This window comes from Myotis brandtii, unplaced genomic scaffold (assembly GCF_000412655.1).
Source record: "Myotis brandtii unplaced genomic scaffold, ASM41265v1 scaffold708, whole genome shotgun sequence".
Taxonomy (NCBI): domain Eukaryota; kingdom Metazoa; phylum Chordata; class Mammalia; order Chiroptera; family Vespertilionidae; genus Myotis; species Myotis brandtii.
The window spans coordinates 53,066-72,951 of NW_005370777.1; the positions used below are offsets into that span (position 1 = coordinate 53,066).

At 38.7% G+C, this 19,886-nt stretch overlaps 1 protein-coding gene across 1 annotated transcript in view; it reads right to left on the bottom strand.

Annotated features, from left to right (window-relative positions):
• UTP20 (UTP20 small subunit (SSU) processome component) overlaps positions 1-19,886 on the bottom strand; it is a 76,363-nt gene that overhangs the window by 52,840 nt on the left and 3,637 nt on the right. The window contains exons 3-16 of the mRNA XM_005882368.2: positions 18,239-18,305; positions 17,996-18,128; positions 17,268-17,456; positions 16,099-16,180; positions 14,790-14,927; positions 14,192-14,347; positions 12,675-12,821; positions 12,454-12,588; positions 11,224-11,301; positions 9,091-9,269; positions 4,023-4,178; positions 3,800-3,888; positions 2,187-2,292; positions 182-332 (exon numbers count right to left, since the gene is read on the bottom strand). Of these exons, the coding sequence (XP_005882430.1) occupies positions 182-332; positions 2,187-2,292; positions 3,800-3,888; positions 4,023-4,178; positions 9,091-9,269; positions 11,224-11,301; positions 12,454-12,588; positions 12,675-12,821; positions 14,192-14,347; positions 14,790-14,927; positions 16,099-16,180; positions 17,268-17,456; positions 17,996-18,128; positions 18,239-18,305 (1,806 nt within the window). The remainder of the gene's footprint in view (positions 1-181; positions 333-2,186; positions 2,293-3,799; positions 3,889-4,022; positions 4,179-9,090; positions 9,270-11,223; positions 11,302-12,453; positions 12,589-12,674; positions 12,822-14,191; positions 14,348-14,789; positions 14,928-16,098; positions 16,181-17,267; positions 17,457-17,995; positions 18,129-18,238; positions 18,306-19,886) is intronic.

A 19,886-nucleotide genomic window follows, 5' to 3' on the forward strand; every position in this document is an offset into this window, starting at 1 on the left:
TTTTTATTAAGCTCCCCAATTAGAACTGCTGCAAACAGTTTGTAGGTCAGTGTTCAGGAATCACTGCTTTAAACAGAAATCACCCCACAGCAGCACTTTCTGACTAAGGAGCTGTGACAAACACTGGCAATACATACAAACAAAAAATGAGAGATGGGAACACACCCCATGACAATGTTACCTTGGATATACCAGTTGAAATGTTTGCTTGTAACTTGGGAAATAATTCCATTAAAGCTTCTTCAGAAAGTGGCCCTTTGCAGCCACATAAGGATAATCTCTGATAATAGAGATCAGCCAACAGCAACACAGATGGCTCCAAAGGAAACATTCTGCAACAAGACGTTTATTAGACCCAAACTGGCCCGTATACCCCAGAGCATTCAGACTATAACAGAAACCACGGAAAATTATCACTGGTGAAGGAAATGTAGAAAAGAACAGGTAAAAGTTTTACGTGGACATTAGCATCACTTTAGAGATGAATCTGAGGCTAGTGACAGTGAATGACGTGCTCAAGGACACATAGCTAGTTGGAGACAGAGGCGGGATTATGCTGTCTTTGCAATCTATATAGTTGTCAGTAACAATGACACTGAGCTAATGAGGAAGCAGTACAGAGGAGGGGTCCAGCACACAGACTTTGGGGTGGGGCAGCCCATCATCCATCAACATATAACCCTGGACAAGCTGCTTAACCTCTACGTGCCGCCCTCCTTTAACAAATATTTACTGAGTGTCTATTATGTGCTAGAGGCTTTTCTAGACACTGGATATAGCAGTACACAATAGGCTAAGTCCCTATCCTCCTGGAGCTTGTATTCCAATAGGGGAAGGTAGCAGTAAACAAATGAAATGTCAGTATGAGAGCAATGAGTGTGGTGGAGAAAAGTCAATCAGGGGAAGGAGGCTGGACTGAGAGCCTGGGTTGTGGGGGTGGGGGGAGAGGGCGAGGGATGAGGAGGAGTGCTATTTGATATGGGGTGTGGTAAATGGCAAATGTAAAGAGATCCTAACTGGTTTCTTTATTCCCCTTCAGTCTCTTCTCAGTACAGCAGCCAGGATGATTAGGCCTAAGTCACCCCCCTAATCCAAATCCTTCTCTGCCCCCTTTCAGAGTACAAGTCAAGGCCCTACAAAGGCCAAAGGTCATACACTGCCTGCCACCCCCACCTGTATGTCCTCTCGTGCTACTATCCATGCCTTGCTCTGCTCAGCCACAACAGTTCCTTGCTGCTCAAGCCAGCACACTCTCCCCACCTCCTGCCATGGGTACACAAATCGCCCCAGGTCTGGAAGAGAGAGTGCCCGAGAGCCCTGACATCCTCGTGGCTTACTCCCGGGCTTCCGGGCTTCTGCTCAGATGTCCCCTTCTTGGTGAGGCCTTCGCTATTTAAAACTGCTCTTGTCCCCAACCTCCAGACTCCCCCTGTCGTCTGCCTCTGCTTTAATTTTCTCACCACCCCCTAACATGCTAGTTATTTTACTTACTTATTTTGTTTACTGTCTCTTTTTGTTAGCATGTTAGTTCCCTGAAGGCAGGAAATTTAGTGATTCTTTCACTATGTCTTCCAGGACCCAGAATAGGGGGCTGGTGCATGAGAAAAGGCGAATGAATATTCATGAGTAAATCTGTTTTTAAAAAGCATGGGAATAAAATGTTCTGGACTCCAGAAACAGAAACAAACTAGTTTACCAGGTTTCCAGAAGGCCTTTTTTTTTTTAAAAAGGAGGCTAAATCCATCCAGTAATGAATGGCTAATGGCCCGGTGCTACTACCCAAACCAGAGCTGGCTGGTATATAGTATAAAGACCACAGGAAAGTTTTCTGAGATGCTGATTGCATCAAGGTGAGAGAACATTAAAGGAGCAGGAATGTGTGTGTAGGAATCACTCCACAAGTTACAAAAGGTCAACATTGTGCAATGTTATGGTTGGGAGTAATCAGCATGAAATACCCTTTACTAATTCTACATTAATTCACACACAGCAAAACACCCCTTTACCAAGATGAACCTGCATATAAAGACTCTCAAGAATTGTATTTATTTTAGTTGGAGGATTTAAATCAATCATGAATCTGCAATGTGAATACAGCTCAGATATAAAATGTCCAAGATTTCACAAACACAGAAGCTTTTGTAGTTTACTTGTTATTAAGGTAAATGGATAATGTGTTTACTCACAATACTAAATTCTTCACACGTTCCACGGGAACCAAATGAAGAAGCTCAGAAGATTCTTCCAAACTCAGCAGAGTACTTACAGCTTGACAAAGAACAAACAAGTTTCCTAAACACAGAAAAACAGGAGAAGCCACAGTACTTATTTCTTTGACACAGTAACTACCAGACATCTCATTTATCTGACACTTGCTATTTATACAAAATTAAGTTAAATGTGAGCCTTCTAACGAATAATCCGTCAAATGTCAGAATTTAACAGAAAGGAACTAAAAGAGAAGGCTCCAAGTTATATGTAACTTTAGAGAAAAATATATTCAGAATTGGAGAATAAAAATGTATGTTCCATTAACTGAGATGAGGACGAAATTCAATGGTTCCACCGACTGGCATTATCAAAATTAGAACTTAGGAGGAGAGCAGACTTGGACTTTTCAAAAGCTAAGACTATCTCTGTATAAAGCTCATGTAGATTTTATGTCTCCAATTTATAAGGAGTCACATATCCAATGGTTACTATCCATAATCCACTTAATTAATATTAATTATACATTCATTTAATCCTTGACCAGATGTTGGCAAGCTATGGCCAGCAAGTCAAATCTTGTAGGTAGTATGTTTTTATATGGCTGGCAAGATAAGAATAATTATTTACATTTTTAAAGTTGTTGTATTTTTTGTTTTGTTTTTTAACAAAAACCAAACAAATAGAATATACCACAAATCTGAATGCAGTCCACAAAACCTAACGTATTTACTAACTAGTCCTCACATAAACATTTTACCAAGCCCTACTCTAGACTTGAGAACAGTGCTGCCCAACAGAACTTCCTGCAATGGTAGGAATGTTCTTACTTGGGACAAGAAGCCGCCACAGTCCAATATGGTAGCCAGTTGTCATGTGTGACCGAGCACTGGAAATGTGGGGAGCTACCTTATTCTCCAATGTGTCTGCTTAGTTTCTAACACAGAATATAGCACATTAATAGTTGAATGAATGAATGACAACTGTTAGAAAAAAAATACTGTGCTAGAATAAAACAAAATCCCTCTGCTGTTCTCAGGCTAGTGAGGGGAGACATACAAGTACAACACAGGGGATGGTGTTTTGGGCAGGGTGGCCACATTCCACCTGGAAGAGCCATGAGGGCCTTTCTAGAGGTGTTGTGCTTGAGCTGAGTTTTGAAAGTTAAGTGAGAATTCACTAAATGGCAAAGACCTAGAGAGAACTCCAGGAAGGAGGGCATGTCCAAGGGCAGCCAGAGAGTTGGAAAAGGAAGTGTGTTCCTAGGATCAGCAAATGCCTGGAGCAGAAGGTGTATACCAGGGGCAGCTTGGGCCTGGAAGACAAGGAACAAGACGTAGGCTGGGCTCAGGTGGAGGGGAGGGGGGGATCTTATTACCTTGACCTTTAGATTCAGCTTATGTTTAAACTGCCCTGATCTGGTCACCAGGTTAAGAAGTACAAGTGCAATACCTCCTGCTTGCCCTCCTTTTTCCGTATTTACCACATGGGAGGTTATGCCAGGACACAATGGAGCACTATTCTCTGGCATTCTGTGACTTTATAAATGACCCAGGGTGTGTCTGAAAGAAAGACAGGAATTGCTACTGACCTTTCCCAAAGCTCCCTCTGTCAACCGTCATGAAGAGTGACTCTATGCAGCATGTGACTAGTGGTATCACCTTCTCTTTCTCAAGGGGTCTATCCGAGAAATGGGAAGAAAAAGGGAAAAGTTCACACTGGCTTTTTCATGAAACAGCTGGGAATGGCTAATAAAGGTTTTAATCAGCATGCTAAGTATCTCGTTCAAAATAAAACATGGTGTATTTTCTCACCTAATATGAGGTAACACGACAAGGGCTGCCCAAGCACATGAGAGGAAAGTAGTATCGTTATTTGGTGGTAACTGAATTATAGATAGAAGACGGTCCAATACTGGGATCTGTTCCTTTCCTCCCTTGGATCTGGTCTTCCTCAGCCTTACATAGGATCTGAAAGAAGAAGAGATAAACAGGAATGTAATCGCTCTTGCCTTAAGAAGCTGGAAATAGAATTGGGCTCCTTTCCATGTGTGGAGCCTTTGGGGAGAGGAGGGAACTGGTGGTGATGGGTGAATATACACAACAAACAAACGTGTATCGCTTACTGATTTTAGCGAAAGGCTTTTCAACCAAACTGGTTCTATTTTCTTCTATTTTCCATTTTAATTTGCTTCATAACTTAAAGGAAGCCTTTTCCAGTTTTAAGTATTATTTCTGAATTTTGTGCTGATGCACATATTTTTAAGAACTGGAGAGGTAAGTTTATTGGAATAAACTGACTTCCACCATCCTCTTTCCTTTTTGGTATGTTTACTACAGTTGCCCTCTCTACCCCAACTTACTTGCAGTTTCGCTAGAAAAGTCCATAAATAAACAATTCATACATTTTAAATAGGCTTCTGTTCCCAGGAGTGTGATGGAGTCCCGCACTATCCCGCCCCACCCCGGGTGTGACGCATCCCTTCGTCCAGCTTCTCCACACTGCTACCTGCCCGTTAGTCTCTAGCAGGTATCGCCATGCTTGTGTTTGGTGACCCTTATTTTATTCAATAATGGCCCCAAAACACAAGGATAGTGATGCTAGCAACTCTGATATGTCAAAGACTTCCTGTAAGTGAGAAAAATGAGTGTTGCATGTATGTAAAGAAAAAACATAGTATATATAGGGTTTGGTACTATCCAAGATTTCAGGCATCCACTGGGGACTTGGAACAATGTATCCTTTGCACATAAGGGGGGGCCACTATACTTCACAAATGTAGAACATGTAGAATGACGCCGCAAAGTTCTTGTAGCGAATCTGACAAATGTCACTAAAATGATTATGATTTAGAACTAATTTTCTCTGCTGCTTTAATCTGATAAATGGTCACTCAATGATGTTTTCTGATATGACGTTCAGTTTTAAGTATCTACTACTTTGGCATTCTTGCTAGCCTCTTTCTATTTTTGCCTATGAACTATACCTTAGTCCTCTTTAAGACAAAAATCGAATCAAAAGAAAAAAGCATAAAAACATGTAAAATGATATTTTTATAATTTATCCACCATGTCCAGTTTGCTTAGCTTGTTTTTCAACAGAAGTAGAATATCAGGCTTTTATTCCTTATCATTAAAATTAACCAAAAAGTTGCATTCCCTTTTGTGTCATACCTATCAGGATACTGAATATTTGGAAATTCTGATAATTTCATTGGCAATTTCTAAAAATCACTACCTCTTGATATATAGTCTGTCAAGTACTAACCATGACTGAACAAACTGCAAAAACCTTACAAGTAGCTTTTAAAAAGTGCATCTTTAGTTACCATGTCATTCCCTTGTTTTGTCACACCTGCCAATGAGCTCCTCCAATACAATCCACACCCCTTACCTCATTCTGTGAAGTCCTAAGTGATCTGACCTTCGCCTATTTCTCACTACCTCGTTCCACTCTTCTAGCTCAATGCTCCCATCCACACAGGCTTGCTTTTTGTTCCTCTCACACACTGGGCCTATTCCTGTCCCAGCCACTCCTCCCTCTGCCTAGAAAGCCTTCCTTGGCCAGGCTGGCTCCTCCCATCGTTACAATGGACCCAAAAGTCCCCTCCCTAGAGAAAGTCCAGCTTCTCACTCACTCTCCCTCCCAACACCCTATTTTCTTTTTCTTTTTATCACTAACTAAACTTATTTTGTTTGTGTCCCTGCCTCACATACTACCCCCACCCCAAGAATGTCATCTTCTCAAAAGAAGAAACCTTTTTCTCTTTCATTGTTATGCCCCAGAACAGTGCCTGATACAATAAATATCTGTCAAATGTCAGAAAAAATTCATCTTCCAAAGAGTCTTTTCACATCTATCATCTCTTTCTATTCTCACAAGTCTGTGAATGGGTGGGTGGGTGACCGAACATTCGCATCTAGCTTATTTCTGGGGAGGCGGCAGAGGAGGTTTCCTTGGAGAAATGAACACAGAAGCTGTGCGCTTGCCTCACGTTAGTTACCATGCCTCCATTAGTGTTTTTATACTTATCATGCCACATTCTAAGAAGGATTTGAGAAGGCTGAGCCGGAGTGTGAGCAGATCTGACCAGCAGCCTCAGGGTGCCCTTGGTTTCACCTCAGGGAAGCCAACAACGCAGCTGGCTCCCCCTGCCCAGAACCCACAGTTCTGGCCATCTGAAAGGAATCTGCCTGTTGGGGATTGGCTTGGTGTTGCAAAATCAAGAGAAAAGTTCCAACAGAATAATCCTACAGAGGTTATTCAGTACCCATTCCTTAGGAATCAGAGCTGGGCAAAGTAAAAAACCAACAGGACCCCATTGGTATGCTTTGAAAGAGAAGCTCCTTTTAAGGTCAGTATATGAGCAATGCATGAAGATGGGTTCCTTCAGAATCTCACGCTCATCAGATTCAAAACCTAACTCGGCTGTGTGACCGTGGGGACAATGACACCATCTCAAGGGATGCTGCAATGCTTCAAAGCTGATTACTCAGCACAAACTCAAGGAACGCAGCAACAGGTCTAACTAATCCAAAAGAAAATGTTTTATTCCTATGTATTCCTATGCATAATTTCTAGAAACACACCCACTCAAACTATTTGAAAAGTGATAAGCAGGATCCTTTCACTTACTTACATGAACTGTTTTCAAGTTCCAAAGAGTATGCATTGCTGTTAATAGAATTAAGAAAGTAATCCACGGCCTTTAACAATGCAAAGGTATATGATCTAAGTGCTAAGTCACCTCTTTCTTCCTCTTGCCAGACTCGTATGTAATGTAAACAAAGTTAACAGTTTGTGTATCCCTATGATGTCAATTCTCTGCAAACTGATCTATAGACTTAATGCAATTCCAAACAAAATCCCAGAAGGGTTTTTCTTTGCTTTTTTTTGTAAACATAGACAAATTTCTTCTAAAAGTTCTATAGAAAGGCAAAGGAACAGAAATAGCTGAAACAACTTTGAAAAAGAATAAAGAAGAATATTTTTTCACGATATTAAGTCTTATTTTAGAGCTATAGTAACAAGACAGTGTGGTATTAGCCTAGAATAGACACATAGGACAATGGGACAGAACAGAGAACGCAGAAATAGGCCCACACATTTATACCCAACTGATTTTTGACAAAAGTGCAAAAGCAGTACTATGAAGAAGAAAAGCTTTTTCAACAAATGTTGTCAGAGCAATGGACAGCCGTAGGCAAAAAAAGAAACTTGACCAAAACCTCCTACCTTATATAAAAATTAACTCAAAATGGATCATGGACTTAAATGTAAAACATAAAACTATAAAACTTTTTAGAAAAATAGGAGAAAATATTTGGAAACTACAGCTAGGCAAGGAGTTCTTAGAGCTGACATCAAAAACATTTTCCATAAAAGGAGAAGTTGATAAACTGGAACTCATCAAAATTTAGAACTTTGCTCTTTGAAAAATCTTTAAGCAAAGAAAGGCAAGCTATAGATTGGGAGAAAATATTTGCAAACCACATAACTGATGAAAGGACTTGTATCTAAAAAATATGCAGCACTCTCAAAACTAGCGGTAAAGAAACAATAGAGTTAGAAAATGGGTCAAGAAAAGGAAAAGATATTTCACTATGGAGACCATGTGGATGACAAATATTCACATGAAAAGATGTTCAACATCATCAGCCATTAGGAAACTACAAATTAAAACTACAATGAGACATCACTATATCCTATTAACTCTGGTAAAAATAAAGAACAGTGACACCATGCAGTGCTAATGAGGATGCAGAGAGGCTGGGTCACTCACTGTGTGGGGAACAGGTAGTGGCACAGCCTTTCTGGACAACCATGTGGCAGGTTCTTATAAAACCAAATATGCACATACCACATAACCAAAATTCACTTTTGGGCATTTATCTCAGAGAAACAAAAAGTATGTACAGGAATGTTCACAACAGCTTTATTCATAATAGCCAAAAGCTAGACATGACCTAAACATCTTTCAACAAGTGAATGATTAAACAATACTACTCAGCAATAAGCATGTGAAATGACGTTTGACATAAAAAGGAATGAATTACTGATACAACTTGGATGGGTTTCACAGGAAATGTGTTGAGTGAAAATAGCCAATCTCAAAAGGTATACACCTACAATTTCATTTGTATAATATTCTTAAAATGACAAAATTACAAAAATGGAGGCTAGATTAGTGGTTCCCAGCGGGTAGAGATGGAGTGGGAGAAGGGTGAGTGTGGCTACTAGAAGGTAGCATAAAAGATCAGTGTAGTGATGGAACAGCTCTGTATCTTGACCCTGGTGGTGGTTACGACTACACATGTGATAAAACTGCACAGAACTTATATCCATTTACATACACATGTAGAGATAAGTGCATGTAAAACTGGTAACTCTGAGTAAGGTGGGTGCAAGGTCAAGTCTTTGATGTCAAGTCTAAGAACTTTGCCTAGCTGTAGGTCTCAAACATTACAAAAATGGAATTGTGCATTGAACCAATGTCAATCTTCTAGTTGTGATATTACAGTGAACTTATGTAAGATGTTACCATTGGGAAAAACTGGGTGAAGAGTATATGGAACCTCTCTGAAATATTTCTTGCAACTGTATGTGAATGTATTTTAAAACAGGTTAAAAAATTTTAGTCACATCTTTCTTTCACTTACTATCCTCCTGACATTGTGTATCTTCCATGTGTTTTCCTATGCTCACATACACTTTTTGTTTTAGCTTTGCAAAATGGGTATTTCACATATATTCTTGCTTTTTCCTCATCACAACATATCATGGACATCTTTCCAGTTAATACATATAGATCTTCATTTTTTTATGGTACTGTTAATGCATTATTTTTACCAGCAATACAGGGAATAAAGATGTAGAACTTACTCTGCTGTCTGTGGTGAGAAAACCAGAGGGTACCTCTCAATTGCCATCGAGCTAGCAGTGGGTGGTGCAGCTTTGTTCAGAATAAGCTTGGCCAAAATGGCCAGAGCTTCATCTTTGACTGCAGTGTCATCAATCAAGAAGCAATTCTCAATATATAAGAGAAAGCTGGGTAGAAAAAGCTAAAAATAAGAAAGAAAAAATCACAATATTAACATACAAATCTCAGAACACCTAAGGAAAAGAAGAATCTAACACTTCTACAGAGAAAAAAAATATCATAACCAAGAATCAGGACTCATGATGGCATCAGAACTCTCCACAGGAACAATAAGAACCAGAAGACAATGGAGTGATGCCTGAAAAACCGAGGGAAAATGACAATCTAGAATTCTATACCTAGCCTACTAGCAATATAGTGTGAGGAGAGAATAAAGACATCTTCTGATGTACTAAATCTCAAAATTTTACTTCCGTTAACCTCTGAAGAATGTTCATCAAAATAAGAAAGTAAACTATAACACAAGAAAAATGTGTGATCTAGGAAACAAGAGAAAAGAAAAGGATGGTTCTTGTCTGACATCTGTGCAGTGGGCTGAGAAAGCAACAGTCAGACTAGAATTGCTCCCGGAGGAATGTCTCCAGAAAAGGTAGGGAAAAGTTGAGCTGCTAGATTATCTGACCATGTGTCATGTGAAAGGCATTCTACAATGCTGCTGGAAAACAGACTCACTGACCAGCTATTCAAAGAAAACAATTTCCAGTTTTTAAAGAATGAAGCAATTTCAGGAAAAATGTCAAGGTATACAAGAAAGGAATATAATTATAAAATATTCCTTTTTTATATATATATATTTTATTGATTTTTTACAGAGAGGAAGGGAGAGGGATAGAGAGTTAGAAACATCGATGAGAGAGAAACATCGATCAGCTGCCTCCTGCACACCCCCTACTGGGGATGTACCCACAACCAAGGTACATGCCCTTGACCGGAATTGAACCTGGGACCCTTGAGTCCGCAGGCCGATGCTCTATCCACTGAGCCAAACCGGTTAGGGCAAAATATTCCTTTTTAAATAAGAGTCAAATATATGGTGAATATGAACTCAGCCAAAATTTGTGATATATTAAGATGAGAGGAGTAAAAGAACCGTAATTCATCTACCATAGGAGGAAGTCTATAGATGAGGGCTAAAACTAATGCATAGAGGAAAAGCAGCAAATTCAGATGATTTAAAAATATAAACACCAGAAAAAACACCTAAAGTCATTAGATGATTTGCTCCTCCTGAGTAAGATGGGAGTGGAAAACAAGTGACTGCCTTTAGCCCTGTTTGACTTTAAATTTTAAACACCATAGAGTACTCTGATAAAGATAATATTTTTTTAAAAAAGACAAAAGGGAACAGGGAAGAAGGAAAAGATGAAGTTACTAAAACAAAATTAAAATTTAAAAAGGCAGATAAAGGCCCCTCACTGGGCAGGAAGGAACAGAGCTGGTATGTGTACACAGACTTTTTTTCTTTGAGACAAAGGATTATATTATTAAAGACTAAAGGGAAAATGAGAGAACAGATACAGAGATGGGTTCCCATTAAGTATTCAAGGAGTGGCAAATGTTTGATGGGAGTGAGAGGAAAGGGATAAAATAAACTTAGGATTTGATAAGAAAGATTTCGACTTCATTCCATCAGGACCTATTGTGTAGCAATGAAATCAAATTCACAACAACCCTACAATGCAAAGTGTTTGAGAAACTATTTTCTATGCTTCAAATTCACATTAAAGTCTCTGAAACTGTTTCGCCCCCCCAATTTTACCATATGGTTTTATAACTCCCAAAAGGATTATTTAAAAACAAGTTGGTTCCTGAAACTAATATAATATTGAATGTCAACTGTAATTAAAAAAATAAAAACAATTTAAATGCCTTAGCATATGAAATAAAACTTCACTGTGACCTGAAATAAGAATATAATCGCTTAAAAAATTTATATACATATATATGAATACAAACATCCAATACATACGCTGTTCCTTTAAAAAAAAAAAGGAAATAAAAATCACAGGATTTTAAATTTATTTTTCTATAACAGATTAAAAACACAACAAATGGTAACATAGTATCTTTCTCACCTGCTCAAATTGCTTCATAGCAAACATGACTTCAGAAAAATCCAAAATTAAACGTCTTTCAAATTGGCTCTCAAAAGTCTGTGAATCACAAATAAAAAAAATTTTAATGTAAGTACACAGGGAGTACTTTCCCCATTCCTGGAAAAAACAAAGCAACAAAAACTTCCAAAACCTTCAAGGTCCTCCACTTGCAAGCAGAAAGCAGTGGGATGCTCAATACAAGTTAATACCGTCACTCGAGGTGAAAAGAACTTGACTGCTGAGTCTGCGGTTGCGAGAGGGACACACCCAGTGGGAGACACAGGCACTGCGGCCCCTGCGGGAAAGCAGCTGGAGTAATCAGTCCCCTGCTAAGCCTTCTCCACAGGAACTTACACAGACGTGAAGGGCTTTGTGTTTCTAGTGATGACACAGGGCTCTGCCAGAGCTGCTGGAATCTCTCCAGCTATGGAGAATTACAGAGGAGCCAGCAGCACGATTTAAACTTTCCGCTATACTTTCTGTGCACTATATGAAGCTAGGAAGAACTTAACTGCTCTATTTTCAATCCCACTTCCCTCCAATCCATCTTCTAAACTCACTCAAATGCAAATTTCATCAAATCATTTCCCTGCTTAGTTTTTCCAGGTCCCTCCAACACTGGCAGGATAACATCCAACCTAACTTTTCAAAGCCAAGCAGAGCCTTGCTGACATGATGTACATCACACTTCCTCATGTGTCCATGTGCCTCAACGACATAAATTTTTTAACACAGCTGTGCTGTTTCCTCTCGTAGAGTTTTCAACCCCTCCTCTGACTGGCAGACGGTTATTAACCTTCAAGGACTATCCCAAATACAAGTCCTTTGAAAAGCCATCTCCATCCCTCAACCCCAGACAAAACTAACCATTATGTTTCTATATGACATCAATAGATTAGTTTGACAAACTGTAATGACTAACTCTCAGAGCACCACTCCCTATCGAAAATCATAGGCACCATAGTGTCCACTGTGAAATCTAGTCCATACCCAGTGCAATGTAGGCTAGGTACATTTGGTGAACATTTGCTGAACAGATTTGGCTTTTATCACACTGTGTTTTCCTTATTATAGCATGCAATTCAAAGATTATTAAGATTATAAATTCCCAGAAGGCAGAGCCTTTGCCATGATTCAATTATACTCCCCAGGAGGCTTGTGCAATGATAAACATATTATTAACCACTCAATTAAGCTGAAGTAAATTACTTTTTCTATAGTTTCTTTGATGAGGGTCTCTGGCAAGGCAACATTTTCGCCTAGGATCAGAGCAGAAATGACATCCAAGAGGGTCTCCCGGCAAGATGTGGAGAGATGGGCTATTTGTAATGTTTGAGACAATACCTATAAGTAAAAGAAAAAACAATGTGTACTTAGCAATCAGCTTTTAATGATAAACAAACTCTAAGCAAATTAAGTTGAGAACTCACTTTACAAACATCAATAGGCTTGGTTATCTTTGATCCATTCCCATGTTTTACAAGTATCAGATATGTTTCTAACAACCTTTTAATCTGTTCAGAGCTTTCACCACAGTTAGTTTGGGTTACTTTTGTATGTAGATCCAGGAGTGACTCCTGCAAACAAAAAAATTTAATTTAAAAGAGAAAATATTTAACAAAGAAAATAACTATAAAATATCCAACTGATCTGTTAACCAAATAATAAAAATATTGTGTGAAGCATTCAAAGATTTCACTTACTTTTGCTCTGAGAAAAAAAAAAGGACACACTTACTGGGAGTCACTAAAGAAAATAACAAACATTTCTGAGTACATGGTTGTTAAGCTCCTTATAAGTATTTCCTCACAATCCACATGGCAACCATGAAGAAGAAAAAACTATTACCCTACTTACCAGATGAAAAGATGGGGGAATAGAGACTTAAATAACTTTCCCAGGTCACCCTATATAATAAAAGGCTAATATACAAACTGTCCCCTCAACCAGGAGTTCGACTGAGTTTGACCAGGGAGCAGGGCCAGCTGGCCAACCTCCCGCATCCCCTACACTCCCCCCTAGGCTGTCCCCTCCCCCACCCAGGCCAGGCTGATTGGCCTGATCGGGGCAGGCCAGCCAGACCCCACCTGTGCACAAATTCATGCATTGGGCCTCTAGTACTAACAATAAGAGACAAGACCAAGATTCAAATACAGGCAGTCTGGATGCAAAGCTTGCTTTCTTAATCACTATGCCCTATTGCATCTCAAAGTATCAAATCAAATCAAAATAGTGTAGAAGGTTGAAGGAAGGAAAATTCCAATCCTAGCTAATAGAGGGAATATGCTAATTGACCCTCACGCCATCATAAATATGGCAGTGCTCACAGCCAATAGGAGATATGCTAATTGACTGCCACACCCTCAAAGATGGTGGCGCCCACAGCCACAAGATGGCAGCGCCCAGTACCCTCAGCCCTGCTGGGCCAGCAGGCACACGGCAAAGCTGGACTCACCAGGTGGCCCGGCCTTGCCACGCGCCTGCCTCCAGAGTCCCCCAGTCCCCTCAGCCCCCCAGCTGCCCAGGGCCGGCCCAAGGCGCAGGCAAGCCTTGGCTGTAGGCTGCCCAGCTGCCCAGGGGCTGGCCCGAGGTGCAGGCAAGCCTCGGATGGTGGCTGCCCAGCCACCTGAGGCTCAGGTAACCAGGGCTGGCCAAGGCTTGCGCTGTCGGCAGTGGCAGCAGCAGAGGTGTGATGGGGGGGTTGTCTTCCCCTGATCATGGGGTCACCTGCCGCCCCTGAGGGCTCCTGGACTGTGAGAGGGGCAGGCTGGGCTGAGGGACCACTCCCTCCAGTGCATGAATTTTCATGCACCGGGCCTCTAGTAAGTGTATAAAAGTATAAGAGCAATTATAAAAAACAGTCACCAGGAGTGGTCTGCTAAATGAGCAAGAACAATCAACTCTTGGACTCCTTATTACATACAAGTCCTGAAAAATTAGAACTCACTTGCAAACATTCAAAAAATATACCAAAATGTTCCTTGTAGATGTAGAAAGCAGTGGATTTGGCCATGTTTTTTAGTGCTTCTCCAACTAAAATCCATGGCAGTTGAGTTTCTGTTTCAGTAACTGGTCCTAGCTTTTGCAAAATTAGCTTCACTGCCTGTGGGAATTCAAGAGTCATTAAAATAAACATGTAAACCTTCATTTTTAAATATTACACTGATTTCCCGCTCTGATTATATTAGTCACCTTAAAATTGAATCTAGGAATAATCAAGGATATTTGAGGGTTAACTGTCTTAAAAGGAATTTTCTAACTAGGATGGGAATTTCATCATCCAGCTGCCCCCACCCACCTACTTTTGCTCGTTAATCAATTGATGTTACTAGGATTCAGGATGAAGAAGAGAGCAATGATCTTGCAAGTAAAAATACCTACTGATTCAAAGCCTACATTAGGTAAACACTGCTACTAAAGCCTTAATGCTCCCCATTTACTGCTATTTATTCTCGCAGTCTTCTGTCCATCATTTCAGTAAATCTTTTCTGTTTTCTTTTCAACCCCTTTCACAGAGACTGAAAGTTTTCCCCCCAGCTATTTACCTTTCCTGTACAGGAGTGAAACATATTTCTTACTCCTTTGCACATTTCAAAGAGCAACTGTCCAACTCCTTCTACCTTTTCCGGATGTTCATCAAGATCAAGAAACATTAAATTGAAAAGTGAGTTTTTATCAGAAACCTAAAACACAAAATGTAAATGGAAAATTGTATTTAAAACACAAACATCCAAATGAAGAAATTTTACTCATTATTCTACATATTTATATTTAAATATAATTAGGACAAAATTCTAGGAAAAGACACTTGTAATCATCTCAAACTATTATAATAGTATAGTAACACTTATAACATCACACAAGAGTAATTCATTAGTATAAGGTAGGGGTGGGCAAACTTTTTGACTCGAGGGCCACAATGGGTTCTTAAACTGGACCGGAGGGCCGGAACAAAAGCATGGATGGAGTGTCTGTGTGAACTAATATAAATTCAAAGTAAACATCATTACATAGTCATCTCAAACTATTATAATAGTATAGTAACATTTATAACATCACACAAGAGTAATTCATTAGTATAAGGCAGGGGTGGGCAAACTTTTTGACTCGAGGGCCACAATGGGTTCTTAAACTGGACCGGAGGGCCGGAACAAAAGCATGGATGGAGTGTCTGTGTGAACTAATATAAATTCAAAGTAAACATCATTACATAAAAGGGTACGGTCTTTTTTTTTTTTTAGTTTTATTCATTTCAAACGGGCCGGATCCGGCCCGAGGGCCGTAGTTTGCCCACGGCTGGTATAAGGGATGTACCAAGAAAAACTACATAAGGGACATTCTGTCTTTTATAGAAAAATCATATATTTTATGAGTATAAGAGACATTTAATATCAATGTTTTTGTTTTATTACAAAACCCTCTAAAATTTTCTATGGAAACCAATACAACTGACACTATGCAATCAGTTTCTTCCAGGAAATCATTATAAAAATTCCTGTTAATTTCACTGTTCATGTATTTACTCGCTTGAATTAGGTGGCGCTTTTAAACACACATACATATACACACACACAGACGGAGAGTAAAAACTACCAAAAACCTAAATAACAACAAAAGAATGACCCAAATTATTTCACATTAGTGAGAAGACTAAACGTATGGTGATATAAACTCAAAATACTTATGCGATGTGTCTGTGTGTGTGTATGTATACATAGATAGACAAATATATACACACATATATAAACACATATACATATATAATTATTCCATAATAACTACATTATAAGAGATATCAGGCTTTTGTTCATTAGGTTCTTGAGAATTAATGAGCAATAAACATATCAGACTAACCTTTCTCATCAAAAAAGTAAAGCTTTCAGCAGCAAAATTTCTTATATGTAGTTTTTTATGAGCCAGGAGTGTACTATACATTCTATAAATGAGAGAATAAAAACATGTTTAATAATTATAATTTTAATAAAGATAAGCTAAATGTCAACTATATATCCAACTAACACTGAACTAGATATGAAAGGAATATGTAGCAGGCATAAAACAAAAAGTTTAAAATCTCCTTTGATTACCAAGACACCCACCCACATGCTGGAACAGAAGACTGAAGGTCAGAGAAATTAAGAAGCAAGGATTGGTGGTACTGGACTTATAGAGAGGACTCCGTGAAAAGTTGAAACTTGTAGTAAGCCCTGAACAAGAAGAATTCAGGTGAATACCAAAGTGCATATCACTAGAGATAAAAGCAAGATTAAAGACAGAGTTCACAGAATTGATCATGGTCAAGAGATAACAAGGAGGCGTCTACCAGTCGGGGCAGGCAGTTGCAGATAAAGCTACCCAGTAAACAGGTGGCTATGAACACCAAGCAGAAGAGTTTGGACTCTAGCTTACATTCATGTAGGCACTTCCTCTGTTACTTTACTCAGCACAACTCTACAGCGTAGGGCAATAATGGCGAACCTATGACACACGTGTCAGAGGTGACACGCGAACTCATTTTTTTGGTTGATTTTTCTTTGTTAAATGGCATTTAAATATATAAAATAAATATCAAAAATATAAGTCTTTGTTTTACTATGGTTGCAAATATCAAAAAATTTCTATATGTGACACGGCACCAGAGTTAAGTTAGGGTTTTTCAAAATGCTGACACGCCGAGCTCAAAAAATTCGCCATCACTGGCGTAGGGAGTATTAATATCCTTGAGCACACAGCTGTTTTCACAGAGGCAATCTTGAACACTGAACATGCATACATTGCTTTTGCTCACAGAACTAATGCAGGTGGGGAGCAGGACTGACTGAAAACAGGCATGAGTAATCTTTTGGAGATGATGGAAATGTTCTTAAACTGTATTGTGGTGATGCTTGCATAACTTTATTAACTTACCCAACGGCACTGAATTGTCAATAAAATACAATACAAATTAAAAGCAAAAAAAAAAAGAAAAAGAAAAAGAAAAGGAAGAAAAAAGATAAACACTCTGTTAGAGAGAAAAGGGTCACCTGTATATATTGGGCATGTCCTTCACCATGAGCCTCCACAGGTACTTGTACAGGTACGACAGCGAGGTGAAAGCCCATTCTAACAACTCAGTGTCCTGAGTCTCCAGGATTGAGGTGACAGTCAGAAAAAAATCCCGAAAATGTGGATAGAAGTCTGTCTGCAGATCTCGTGCCAGCTGTACAACCAAACTGGATTAACAACAAGAAAAGTAACATTTGTGAGACATACAGACCAAAAAACAAATACTGCAAGTCAATTTCATAAATGATAGTTGATCGCCTATGATGACAGGATTAATTAAACCTTCCAAATCAAATCTCAAGAGAGGTATAAAGTTTTTCATATTTCAAGAATTCAGCAAAGATAAGGCTAAAGCAAGAAGGTACATTCTATCACAAATTATGGTCAACCATTCCTATTGTATGTATCAAAGAAAAATGGGGCTCTCTGAAAAGTATGAAACAAAAGCAAAAAAATATATGCCTAAGATTCAGCTTTATGGCAATGCACTAGTACAAAGAAAAATGGGGCTATCTGAAAAGTATGAAACAAAAGCAAAAAAATATGCCTAAGATTCAGCTTTATGGCAATGCACTAGTATTCAGACTAACAGAAAAGGTAATTTCTTATTTTTAAACATCAGATCTAAGTCATATGTAGCTATAAACACAACCATTCATAAAGTTCAGACAAATATCCATGAGCTTTCTCTCAACATGCTACTTACTCCAAAAGGGGTTGATAAGCAAAACTGTTGTTCTTGATCAGGTGAGTCTTCAAACTCTGAACTATCTCGTTTTGATGATAGACCAGCTGATTGAATGATTGACATTTGTCAATAACTTCTTTGTAAAATTTCCCTGGATGAAAAAAAAAGAAGTTCTGTTTTCCTATCACACCATGATTTAGTTGTTTTGAACATATAAAGTGCAAATGACAGGTATTAAAATAGAAAAAAAGTAGAAAATACCAAAGTGTTCCGTAAGGTTCAATTCTCTCCATTTCAGCAAACCTTCAAAAAAGTAGGTTTCAACCTCCTGTCAAGATTAAAGCAACCCATTAATTATTTATTTCAAAGACAAACCATAATCAAAGTAAATAACAATAGTGATAGAGTAATATCTTAAGACAATGATGACGATAGTCAAGCATTAAACTTTTATTTCTTAAAAAAGGGCATTAGCTAACATACTTGAAAAGCATTCAAGTGTACTATACAATAGTACAGTAAGGAGAGATGCTTAATTTGGTTGTAGCATATAATTCTCTAAAATCTATAAAACAGTCATACTAAGGAAAAAACTTTTTTTTCTATTATTTTTTACACTTTTAGGCCCATAAAAATCTACGGACTCTTCACAGTTCTTTAATCTTAAGGGGAAGTAATCTGGCATTTCTTATTAAAATGAAAACCAGGTATAGCCTTTGACCCAGTAAGTCCCCCTTTGGAGATATTTCTTATAAAACTTGCAAAGATACAAGCATATAGATGTTTATTTAGCTTTATTGTAGTGGGGGAGAGAACATAAAACAGCCTAAATATCCAACATAGGAAAATGGTTGGAATAACTTGTGGTCTATACATACTAAGATGTATTATGTGGCAATTAAAATGATCTATACCATATTGAACAAGAAGGAGGTTGATGATATACCCCCTAAAGTGATAAAAGTTCCACAGTCAAGTGTACAGTAGGATCCAATTTTTCTTTTTTAAAAAGACCTCTATACATTCGCACATATTTTATGAGAGAAAAGCATGGAAGAATATACATACACCAAACTGCCAATATCAGTTTCCTCAGCAATAGGGGTGGAGGGCTGAGATAATACAATAGTCTAACTTCATCACTTTATTTAGCTTTTTAACATAGTATATATTACTTTGTATTTTGAAAGGTAAGACCAATAAATTATTACCATACACGTGTATATGCATGTGTATATATATGTACATATACATGTATATGTGTATATATATATACACACATATATATATATAGAGAGAGAGAGAGACAGAGAGACAGAGAGGACAAATACATAAGCACATACACAAACAGCATGCTAAATCCTCCATATATCAAAAAAAAAGTAAATCTACTTCTGAGAGACTGAAATGTTTAAAAAAATAAAAATGAAATAAAATTAATAGTTACGGAGACTAGAGAGGAAGAAAGAGAATCTAATTATATCCTGTTCAGTGTCTCTTAAGGCAGAAAACGTTAAGGTAGAAGGCATTCCTAACCTGGCACTGTGACTGGCACATGTCAACCATTGGTGACAGACTGTGTCCCTGTCCCTTTGCAATGTGACTTGCAGCCCCTACCCCAAGAGACAGAGTCTATTTCCTCGCCCCCTGAATCTGGCCTGGCCTCATGACTTGCTTGACCAATAACATGCAATGGAAATGATCCTGTGACTGCCAGAGCTAGGGTAAGGGGCTTCGTAGTTTCTGTTTTTGCTCTCTTGGAAAGGTTCTGCCATTAAGAAAAGAAGCCTAGTCTAGCTTATTGGAGAACAAGAGGCTGTGAGGACAACCTAGACCAGGGGTGGGCAAACTTTTTGACTCGAGGGCCACAATGGGTTCTTAAACTGGACCGGAGGGCCGGAACAAAAGC